Here is an 11,943-nt window from a genome sequence, read left to right on the forward strand (position 1 = left end):
GGGCCAGCACGCACATCCAACAGAACCCTCCGCGCTGACGGGAACGTTTTCTGTGTTCAGTACGGTAGCCACCAACCGCTCCGGGCTGCAGAGCATTTCAAATGTGGCTGGTGCGGCTGAGGAAATCAGTCTTCACTTTAAATTAACGTGAATTCAAACAGCTACTTGCAGCTAGTAGCGCCTGTACCGGACAGCACAGCTCTGGGCCCTGGCTGCTCCGAGGGTGGCCTGGCTCAAAAGCCACCTCTGGGGTCTGAGCAGGTGGCAGACAGAGTCCCCGGTATCACCACCCCACCCGCCAAAGAGAGAAACAGCACCCAGAGAAGGTGTGTCTCAGAGCGGGGGGACGCCCCGGGCCCGCCGGATGAGGTTGGCCAGCCGCTTGGCCAGGCCGCCCTTGCTGGGCTCCTCGATGTGGAAGGTCCGGGTGAGGAGGTTGTAGAAGGAGCCGTAGCACACGGCCACCACAGTGCACGTGAGGCAGATGACGTTGTAGGGCATGCTGAAGTCCGGCGTCGGCAGGCTCACCAGCAACGGCTCCGTGTAGAGTCGCAGAAAGAAACTGGAGTCGTTGGAGACGGGGAACCTGGGTGGGGTCAGGGCAGGAGTGATGAGGCACGAACGGGCCGTCGCTCCCCACCGCACCCCGCCCCGTGCCTGGGCTGCGCCGGGCCAACGCACCCTGAAAAGGGGCTCCTGAGTTTTCTTAGTCTCAGAACTTTTTCAACCCAAACCTGCTGTCGTAAGGTTGCTTCCAACTCACGGCAACCCCACGTGTTTCCGAGCAGAACTCTGCTCCTGCGAGTTTTCAGGGGCTGTGATCTGACCGAAACTGACCACCGGGACTTTTGTCCATGGTACCACTGGGGGGATGCAGACTGCCAAGCTTTTTGGTCAGCAGCCAAGTGCAAACTGCTTGCACCACCCAGCGACCTTCCCTTTCGAATAGGAGATGACTCATAGGAAAGCCCCGTGCATGAACCCGACAGGAGAGCAGCCGTGGCTGAAGTGGAGGACTGGGGCCCGGCCTTCACTCGGCAGCCTCTTCCTTTCTTGCCTCTGGTCTCAGCCTAAACACACCTCTTCAAAGCAGCCTGCCTGGGTCATCTACTATGCTCCCTGCCTCCACCCCACGTTCTCTGGTACAGCATCTCCCCTCTAAACCGTCAGCATGAGGGCGGCAGGGGCAAGGCTGCCTGGCTGACGGCTGTGCCCCGGCGCTGACTGAAGGATCTGGCATATGATGGAGGCTCAATGAAACATCTATTGAGAGACTCAATGAAGAAACCCAAGCTGTAGGTGTTGCTATTCCTACCTGCTTACCGTCCTAGATGGACTTCAGAATCACCGTAGGAAGCCTTTGGACATATCACAAGTTACTAGAACGTTTACTGGCACCGAGTTATGTCTACACATGACTTTGGAAGAGGAAGGCACCCTGCAGGACCCTGCTCCTGTGTTAACATCCAGCCCAAGGCAGGCGGCTGAGGAGGCACCACCAGAACGCCAGCTGCCGTGCAGTCAGCGCCGACCCATGGCAGCCTCGTGTGGATCGGAGCGGCACTGGGCTCCGCAGGGCTTTCAATGGCTGATTTTTCAGCCTTGCCTCCAAGATGCCTCTGGGTACTGGACCCTTGACCCTGCAACCCTTCAGCTGGCAGGACACTGCATTAAATATTCACACCATCGGGGATTCTAGCCTATGAAGGCACGGTCACACTTACAGGCTGTTGAAGAGGGGGCTCTCTTCCCAGTCCACTGGGCTGGCTGTCACCATGCTGGGCACAAGGGCGCTGAGGACTGATGGGCTACAGAGAAGCAGACATTTGGCCTGGGTTTCTCACCGGCCTCTCCACCAAAGGGTGAGGGGAGAGGTGGCCAGGAGGGAGGCGGCGGGCTGTGGGGGAGGGGCACACCTGACATAGAAGCCGTGGTTGGGGTCAGGGGTGTACTCGGTCCACTTGAGCAGCGCCCGCTCAAACTGGATGGAGACCTTGGTGACGGAGCTGGCGGGCAGCTGCAGCAGCATCTCTAGGAGGTGGGGCTGCAGCCGGTCCTGGGCTGGCTGGTAGTGGATGTAACCTGAGACACAGACAAGGGTCACCACACCTTCTTCTTGGGGTCAGACTGCCCACGTCTCCTGTCTCTGCCATTTGCCTTGGGGCTGGCAGCTGGAGGCCTGGAAGGCTGCACTACAGGAGTCAGCAGGCTCGGGAAGCAAGAGGATGCTTCCAGGCGAAGATGTTATCGAGCAGGCCCCTCATCAAGCATGCCCCTTATCGAGCATGCCCCTCACCTCTCACCAACCCACCCACTGCCACAGCTGGGCCACCAACCAGCAGAGGCCAGCGACAACTGCAAGTGCAGAGAACCACTGGGAAGCTTCCTGGGGACCTGAACTAATCAAGTTTCTAAATCTAACCACCAACATACAAGAAGTAGAGGGGATGAGGAACACACTCAACACCGGCCTGAGGACAAACCCCGATTGTAGAAGATTTGGGGCAACACATCACCCAGCTTTTTCAACAAATAAATGGCATTTTAAAAAAACAAAAAGTGGGCACCATTACAGAGTGAAAGAGACTTATCAGACTCATCAAGCAAATGTGACGTGAGGATCTTGGTTAGATCCCAATTCAAGCTAATCAACGGTGAAAGGTTATTTTTAAGGCCCCTGGGGAGGACAGGAGCGACAATGGCAGGATTCCATCCTTCCAAGTCCTTGCCTGTGTTGGCGAGCAGTTACTGAAGTAAATGAAGGGGAACAGATACACCATCTGGGATTTACTTTAAAATACTCCTGGAGAAAACTGGTGAATTGGTGCATGTTATGCTGTGTGTGTTCTCAACAACAACAACAATAAAATGAAATTAGAAATGAAAAAAAAACTAATAAAACAAAATACTCTCACAGAAAAATAAACAAAAAGTGACTGGGGGAGAGATGAACGTCAGAGAAGGGAAAGGTGACGGGCTCATGATGGAGATGATGGTTTCTGTTAGGGTACGTATTTACAAACCCCCTCCCATGGAGCTGACCTGACTCACAGCACCCCACTGGGTCCCTAGGACTATCACTCTTTATGGAAGCAGACTGCCTCATCTTTCTTCTGCAGAGCAGCTGGTGGCTTCGAACCACAGATTTTTTGGTTAAGAACCAAATGCATTAACCACTACACCACCAGAACGCCTTATGTTTAAAAGGTAAAATACCAAACCAAAACCAAAACTCTATAGAACACACAGGTAGGACATATGAAGCAGAGAACTTGAAGCTGGCACAAACCGTGGTACTGGGAACAAATGACACTGTTCACCACAGGCTTGAGCACACTGGAAACCAGAGAGGTGTTCACAGATGTCTAAGTGTGGCTGCTCGGATGTGATGCACCCTCTTGCTAAAGTCTCTTTATTAGACAACCCCCCCACACACACACCCCCAAAAGAAAAAGTGTTTTACTACTGGACCTGGCCCCTGTGTGGAAGCACTCAGTCAACACGAACTCCTGCTTCAAAAGGAAAAGCTGCCCCTCTCCACCTCTTTCAAGGAAGCAAAACCATTGACCCCACACTGCTCTCCTTTGCTTCCAGTCTATCTTGCCAACCTTTTCCCTACCCTAAGGCGACTGTGAATCATCTCAAGACAAAAGGATGTGCCTGAAGATCCAGGAAGAGGCAGCAACTTAGTGGAAAGGAAGTCCCAGCATCACACAGCCCTAGTAAAGCCCTAGTACGCCCCACCACCGTGACATGGTTTCATTGTTATCTAGTTTCCAGATCGGACACAGTGAGGTCATCCTTTCCATTTTCCAAACCGTCCCTAACTCTTCATGCACATCAGGAGCCTGAGAAGGGGGGTGGCTGCTGCTCACTTGGTTTGTTCTCCTTGCCCTTGGAGGTGATGGTGAGGGTGTGCACGTACAGCCGCAGGAACCAGGGCACGGTGTCCAGCAGCAGCACGGGGAAGGCCCGGTACGGGTGCGTGTTGTACAGCAGCGTGCTCAGCTCCCCCTTCTGCAGCCCGTAGCCGCTGACATAGCGCTGGGCGTGCAGGAAGGGCGCCGGCGGGGCCTCTGCGGGGAGGAGAGCCAACCGTCAACAACTGCTAAAGGAAAGGCGAGGAGCCCTGGCAGCGCAACAGTTATGTGCTCAGCTGCTAACTGACCGGCTGGCAGTTCAAACCCACCCCATGGCTCCATGGGAGGGAGACTCAGTAACCCCCTAAAGACTACAGCCTAGGAAGCCCTACGGGCCAGTTCTAATTTGTCGCATGGGGTTCCAATGAGTCAGAATTGACTCAACAACAACAAAAGAAAGGTCACTCCTCATTCCCCAGACCCTGGTCAACATCCCAAAGCCAGGGAGGAGATTGGTGAAAGCGGGCCATCAGAACTGAGAACCGGGCTTTTCCTGGTCTTTGCCAATTCACAAGCAAGGCTGGGAATATTGCAACTACCATCTGCTGAGCACTTCTCCCGTGCTGGGCGAGCACGTGCCCCTCCGGACCTGCGCCGACGCCCTGGTGGCGTTCTGCACTTTCCTCAGCAGTGCTCGGCACAGCAGGGTGCACTAACCTAGTGCTTGGTGCCCACCTCCACCAGGAGGCACGGCTCTCGGCTAAAGAGTGCTCCTCTGTCTTACCCACCATCCTACGCCTGGCAGCCGGGCACACGGTACGGATTCGGAAAAACCCGTGTGGATGGAGGAATGCAGGAGCGAAGCCTGCTTTATAGTCATTCTCTCACCCAACCCACCTGGCGTCACTGGCCCCACTAACCTCACAGGGGCTAGGGATCTGCCAAGTCGTCGAACCTGGACAAGGAGCACTGAGAACCAGCAGCCTGTGACTCAGGGATCCAGGAGTAACCACAACCCTGTTCACTGCCTTCTGTATGTAGCCCCTGGTGGCCCCGGTGGCCGTGCACCCGCTCACCATTCTCTGGGAATCTCTTCCACTTGAGCTGGAGGTTCAGATTGCGAGAGTTGGTGATTAGGGCCGGGTCAAGCAAGTCATAGACAGCGTAGGTCTTCCGGGTGCCTAAGACAGTGTCCTGGTATGTGGTGGTGGGGGCCGGGCTCACTTCCAGCGTCCCATTGTCCTGGGGAAACACGGGCAGGGCTGACAGGTGGGCAGAAGCGCAGGCCGGCCCATGGAAGGGGCGGCTGGCTGCAGACCTTTGGTACCTGGCGGTAGTTGGTGACGTCCACATAGACTCGGCTCTCTGAAGCGAGGGGACAGGGCTCTGTGAGGGTTCGGGAGAACATCCGGAAAAGGGACCAGTCTGAGGAGCAGAGAACGGGTTGATAAGGGCTGGTCCCCAAAGGCAGGGCAGGGCTAGGGGTGGATGGGGAGAGAGGAGACACCAAGGCAGCTTACCTTTCTTGCCCTGCCCAGTGGTGAAGGCGTCAAATACAACCGACAGCGTCTGCCTCAGCTCCCAGGAGACACTGGTACAGCGTGCATCCTAACACACGGCGACAGGTAGCAGGGGGTGGGCGTGACGCACACATGCTTCATGGACACCTACGTGGAGACTCAATCCCTGGTCTGTCATGTATCTTCCCACCCATCCACTTGCTACCATTCACTCTCGAGCACTTTCCCCGAGCAGATCCCATACCGACAGCCTGACGTGCACAATTCAGTGACCCATCACACAACCTTAGGAAGCCAGTACTATTACTCACCTGACAGATGAGGAAGCCAAGGCTCAGGGAAATTAAATGACCGCTCACGGTCACTCAGCAGGAGAGTGACCGAGCTAGCACTTGCACCCACTCACTGCTGTGCTCTGTGACAAACATCCACTGGCACTCGCCAGGCAACCACTCAGTCTCCTTGGTGTGTGGCCAGTGCCCCAAATAATCAGCCACTTACCACTCACTCCACCCACACCAGACACTGGGCCATGTGCTTGACCTGCACCTTCCTTTAGGGTCCTGAGTGGCAGCCCCCCACCCCAACCCCCAAGACTTACTCTGCAAATAGGACGGATATGCACTGCCTGGGAGTGGTAGCTGGTGTGGAACAGGCGGTCAGCCTTGAGCAGCACAGAGAGGCCTGCCTGGAGGCGGCGGGAGGAGATGGCCATTCAGTGCTCTGCACAGCACACCTGGGTCCAGGCCAGAGGGTGTCTCTAAAAGCCCCGTCTGGCAGACAGTGAAGGGGCAGCGGCCAACTCCCCGTACTCTCTGGGGCTCCCACCCACAGTCAGACCGTACCCACCTCACCTTGGAGCTACAGGACAGGAGCTTCTTCCACGGGGTGAGGTTCTCAGTGCAGACCACCTCCCGCGGCAACACAGCATAGCGCAGGAAGCGGTGATCCGAGCCTGCGGGAGGTGGAGGTGGCCAGGGGTGCAGCCGACCCCTCCCGCCCCCAACACAGCCCGAACAGTCCAACCAGGGATGGGCCCCCCTCCCCGGGGAGAAGGCAATGAAGAGAGAACAGAGCCTCGGGAGCCTTCTGGGACCCACACAGCTGGGGGACCTATGATTCGGCCCGAGGGAGGGAGGAAGCTGAGGAGGGAGGAGGCAAAGGGCAGGAAGAGGAGAGGGCTGCAGGGAGCTCTCACCATTGGTCAGCCCGAGGGGTTTGAAGGAGGCCGTGGGAGTGACGGTGTTGGAGGAGTCGATGAAATTGAGAGAGGCACAGAAGATGCCCGAGAGGACGTTGCTGAGCTCCTTCCAGGATTGGTCCACGCTGGATGGAGACATAAACCCACACGCTGCCCCACCGCTGCCTCTGCGCCCCGCCCCCCCGGCTGAGCTCACAGGAGGAGCAAGCTGGGCCCTGAACCACGCAAAAGGCCAGCCTTCCCGGCCCTTCCCGCTCCTGCGGACATCCGCGAGCGCCTGCTCAGACAAGGTCTCCTGCCTGGAATCCCCTTCACCCCTCGCTGCCCCTCAACCCCAGCCTCTCTGTGCTGCCAAGGTTCTGAGCGCCCAGCCCCTCAACAGGCCCCTGAGACTGCGAGGTGGCGCCAGCATCTGGTCCTACAGACCCTTTCTCCCTGACTAGGCCAAGAGCAACTTTAGGACAAGGAGTAAGACGTGGACATTTATGTATCGCCCACAACACCGTTCCAAGTGCCCCACACCCCAGAGGGCCATGCAGACCCGCTCACTGACCTGACCTGCGGTCTGTTCAGCAGGGCTAAACCCCACTCTCCCTGCAAAACCCTGGACGTGAATGGAGTCCTGTTTCTCCTCTCAGGGTGGGAAGTCTTATCTGCAAGGCTCATGGAGTAAGAGAAAAACCACTCCTTGGAAGGAAGGTTGGGCAATCTGCTTCCGTAGCGATAACACCTCGGAAACCCAAGGAGGGGTCGCTACGAGTCGGGTCCAACTCGACGGCACATCACAACAACCACCACCACCACTCTGGGACCCCACAGAAACATCAAATTAAATGAGTTCTTTTCTCAAGACACACATCAAAACCGACTGGTTCTCTGTATTAATAAAACCTGTTGCCACTGAGTCGATTCCAACTCATGGCAACCCATGTGCTGTAGGGTAGACCCGAGCTCCCTATGGTTTTCCTGGTTGTAATTCTTACGGAAGCAGATTGACAGGCTCTTCTTCCATAGGGCTCTGGGTGGGTCTGAGCCACCCATCGCTGGCATGGTAGAAAGCGCACACCCTTTGTGCCACCCAAGGGCTTCATATCAATAACAGAATGTGTGAAATTTAACAAGCACTAGAATTCTGAACAACAGCTCTGAATTACAGGCAATTACGAGATGAGGGGGGACAGAGATAGCAGGGCTGACAGAGAAAAGGCAAGAAGCACGCTGGGACAAGTTCGGCGTCACTGCTGCTCCTCATCTGGAGTCCCCTTGGCTCTGTCCTGAGATTTTCTGATGATCACTGCTCACAGCTCTCCACCTGCTCCAATCCTTAGGCCTCAAACAAAGCCTGCGAACATGAACCTCAAAGCTCTCCCCAAACCACAACCATGTTTCATTTGTCTTGGACAACACTGGCTCACATAGCATTTCTTAACACTGTAAATGACTTCTTGATACATAAACTCACCAGTTTTCACACTAAAATTCAGATTTCTGGTCTCTCTTGGAAAATGAGAGTATCTCACAACAATGGCCCTCCATTCCTATGTGGCAACAATCCATGGGCACTTACCAGCAGCTGCCCTCCAGATTGGTACAAACTCTCTAGCCTGCCACAGTCCCCACCACTTCCTATTATCGCCCCAAACTGTTTTCTATCATACTTGCGTTGTTGATTTCTTACAGTGGGAATGAGAGGGAGGTAAGACACATTGCTTGTTCCTGTGTCTCTATGAAAACGTTTACTCCTTTATTCACTGATGTTACCTGTCTGGCCCTGGTGGACATGAGTTCATAACCCTTTCTGGCTTTGAGAAGTTCTACTCTAAGTAGGAGAAGCACAACAGCCATTGAGCAATAGTTTCTGTGGCACAACAGCAGTAACTAGATCCATTCCTCCATGACAGGAATCATGAGCTAGCAGCCTGAAGGCCAACTCTAGTCCACAGATGTGTTGCACCTGGCTCTCAGGGTATTGTTATAAAGAAATTGTAGGAGCTCTGGTGGCATAGTGCCTAAGGCATTTGACTGCTAACCAGAAGGCTGGCAGTTCAAACCCACCAGCCACTCCTCTGAAGGAAGGTTGGGCAATCTACTCCCGTAGTGATATCGCCTTGGAAACCTAAGGAGGGGTTGCTGTAAGTTGGATCTGACACAATGGCCGTGAGTTTGGTTTTTGTATAACAAAATGTGAATGTCTTTTAAAAAGGTGTCCAGTTTCCCAGTTTTCTACTGCCTCATATCCAAGTAAGGAGCTCTGGTGGTGCAATGCTTAAAGCACTGGGCTGCTAACCAAAAGATCAGTGATTTGAACCCGTGAGCTGCTCCATGGGAGAAAGATGAGGCAGTCTGCTTCCATAAAGAGTTACAGCCTTGGAAACTCTATGGGGCAGTTCTACTCTGTCCTACAGGGTTGCTGTTAGAACTGACTCGATGGCAGGGGTTTGGTTTTTTTGTGGGTACACCGAGCGAGATGCAATCTTGTTTTGTCTGCCTCCGTAGGGATGTGCATGTGGCATCTCCCACCTACAAGCAGTAGCGGAAGGACACATACTCAGCAGAGAATACCACTCAGTGGTAATCCCGGTTCCCACTTCCAACACCAGCCATGGAACTGCTCCCTGCTGGAACTGCTGTCCCTACCGGCAGTGGCAGGAGGACACCTTCCCTGCCATGGGCAACAGGACCCAAGATGGGTACTCACTCCGTGACAGTGTCCTGGAACCAGACCCAGAGCTCTGCACCTGATGGGGCCTGCAGGAAGGGCGGGCCCCAGTATCGGGTCCTCCAGAAGCCTTGTGTGAGTGACAGGTGGAGCTCCCGAAGAGAATACTTGGAGATCAGGTGCCCCAGGGCTTTAGGGAAGAGCCTGTAGTGAGATGCTGGGGGAGGGGAAGCAGGTGGGTGAAGATCCTGGAGGCAGGGCCTGGGGTCACCCCCAAGTAGCCGCAGAACCCAGAACCTGGGTCAGAGAGATCTGGATTCCAGACCAGACTGTCACGTACTAGCAATGCGATCTTGAGCAAGCCCCCTTACCTCCCCACACCCAATTTCTTTCTTCTGGTCGCCCACACTAAGAACTGTACGTAGCACCCAGGATGCATGGTAACTGTCAAGCGCAGTAGCAGCAGCAGCATTACTGCCAGCAGAGAGCTAAAGACTGTAGCCTGGAGCGGCAGAAACAGCACTGGAGCCGGGGTCAGAAGTCATTGCCCACCCCACCCCACCCCGGGCCTCAGTTTCACCGTCGGCACAGTGCGGTTCCTCACTAACCACCCTACCCCTCCTCAATGACCCAGCTGTTCGGGCCCACGCCCAGGAACCGCAATCTCGCCCGGGGTCAGGCCCCGCCCCCAGGACCTGAGCCCACCTCACCCCCAGCAGGTGCCACGGAAAGCTTTCTCGGATCAGATAACGCCCTCTCACCTCCTTCCCGCTGCAGCTCCGAGTCCCAGCGCGTGCGGAACTGGAATGTGGCAGCTACGTCACCAGAAGGCAGAGGGGTGATGACGAGCTCCTCCCGCAGGCTATCGCGTGGAGGCCGTGCACGGCCCCAGCCGCCTGGCCCCAGGAGCAGGAGCAGCAGCACCAGCATAGACAGCCGCACCGCCGCCGCCATGCCTGCCGCTGCTTCCGAGTCCCAGCAGCGCCCGCCCCAACGAAAGACCAGCGTCCAATCAGAAGAGCGGTTGATAAGCAGCTTCCGTGGCCGTCCCGGACACCCGGATGCTGGGGTTATACTCGTTTGATAGTTGGGAAACAGAGGTTGTCTTTAACTTTGGTAGGTCCCACGCCGGTTCGTGGCTCCCGCTACTCCTAGTATCTCCATTTACTCGGTCCTAAGCACTAGTGGCAGGGTTTTCCTGCAAAATCCCCAAATCACTGGCCCTTTTATTATGAACATTTTCAAACAATACAGCAAACACCTGTGTCCCCACCACCTAGATTCCACCATTAACGTTTTACTATACTTGCTTTATCACATATTCGCCTATACAACCGTGACTCTATTTTTTATTTTGATGCATTTCAAAGTAAATTGCAGATATTAGTACAATTCCCCCTAAAAACTTAAGCATGCATACCAATAGAGTGCAATATTTGTTTACATTTTTCTTTTGATATAAAATTTACATACAATGAAATATACAAATTTCGGGTGTACATTCACTTAAGTTTGACAAATGCATACACCTGGGTAACTCACACCTGTCTAGATACCAACAACAACAAAAAATCACCATGGAGACCATTTTGACTCAGCGATCCTATAAGACAGAGTAGAACTGCCCCAGAAGGTTCCCAAGGCTGTAATCTTTACACAAGCAGACTGCCCCATCTTTCTCCTGCAGAGTGGCTGGTAGGTTCGAACTGCCAACCTTTAGCAGCCAAGCACCTAATCACTGCTGCACCAGGACTCCTCTATCAAGATATAGAGCATTACTAAAACCCCAGAAAGTTCTCTAATGATTCTTCCCAGTCAATTCCTGCCACTACCCCACCTTCCAGGAGCTCTGGTAGGGTGGTGCCTACCACGTTTGACTGCTAACCAAAAGGCTGGCAGTGCAAACCCACCAGCCACTCCTCGGAAGGTTGAGCAATCTACTTCCATGGTAATCTGTCTCAGAAACCCAAGGAGGGGTCACTATGAGTCAGGTGCAACTGGTGGGCACATAACAACCACCACCCCACCTTCCAGAGGCAACCACTGTTCTGATCTTTACCTACCTTCAATTCATTTAGCATATTCTACAAATGAATGAAAGTGTATTGTCTGTACACTTTTGGAGAGCACTGGTGGCAACTGCCTAAGGCATCTGACTGCTAACCAAAAGGCTAGCAGTTCAAACCCACTAGCCACTCTGAAGAAGGAAGAGTGGGCAATGTACTTTGTAGAGATACCTCCTTGGAAACCCAAGGAGAGGTTACTATGAGTCAAATTGACTTGACAGCAGTGAGGGTTTTCTGTGTATGTGCACACTTTCTGTGTAAGGCTTTCACTTGCAGCATATTTTAGAAGACCATCTATGTTCTTGCGTGTATAACCAGTTCTTTTTATTGCTGAATACATGGTGTGGACACACAGTTCTTCCATTCTCCTGTTGCAGACAGGCTAGCACTTTCAAGATTTGGGTCATTATCAACAAGACTGCCGAATAAGTTACTTTGTAGACATGTGTTTTTAATTTCTCTCCAGTAACTATTTAGGAGCAGAATTGCTGTGTTGAAGAGCAGGTGTATGTTTAAATTTATAAGAAATCGCCAGACCTTTCTTCAAAATGTTTGTATCATTTTACACTCCCACCACAAGAGGAACAGACAACAAAGATAAACACTTTTACATATACAATAACTGTTATCAGTGATA

At 53.8% G+C, this 11,943-nt stretch overlaps 1 protein-coding gene across 1 annotated transcript; it reads right to left on the reverse strand.

The window, feature by feature from the left end:
• Positions 1–333: 333 nt before the first annotated feature.
• PIGT (phosphatidylinositol glycan anchor biosynthesis class T) lies at positions 334–10,194 on the reverse strand. The gene is made up of 12 exons (XM_007938383.2): positions 10,002–10,194; positions 9,280–9,457; positions 6,579–6,706; positions 6,235–6,335; positions 5,982–6,068; positions 5,381–5,468; positions 5,188–5,285; positions 4,937–5,102; positions 3,876–4,076; positions 1,917–2,082; positions 1,725–1,808; positions 334–586 (listed from the first exon to the last, which is right to left on the reverse strand). The coding sequence occupies exons 1-12, from the start codon at positions 10,192–10,194 to the stop codon at positions 334–336; spliced, it is 1,743 nt and encodes a 580-aa protein (XP_007936574.1).
• Between the last annotated feature and the right edge of the window lie 1,749 nt (positions 10,195–11,943).

The sequence above is a fragment of the Orycteropus afer genome, unplaced genomic scaffold (assembly GCF_000298275.1).
Source record: "Orycteropus afer afer isolate SDZICR_OR568_19922 unplaced genomic scaffold, OryAfe1.0 scaffold00049, whole genome shotgun sequence".
Lineage (NCBI taxonomy): Eukaryota > Metazoa > Chordata > Mammalia > Tubulidentata > Orycteropodidae > Orycteropus > Orycteropus afer.

Bases quoted from the DNA above. Each gene is read 5' to 3' on its own strand.
- PIGT (XM_007938383.2), bottom strand. From the start codon at position 10,194: ATGGCGGCGGCGGTGCGGCTGTCTATGCTGGTGCTGCTGCTCCTGCTC. The intron at 6,336-6,578 runs GTGAGAGCTCCC...CACCTCCCGCAG, and splicing joins ACCCCTCGGGCTGACCAATG to GCTCGGATCACCGCTTCCTG. The intron at 1,809-1,916 runs GTGTGCCCCTCC...GCTTCTCTGTAG, and splicing joins AACCACGGCTTCTATGTCAG to CCCATCAGTCCTCAGCGCCC.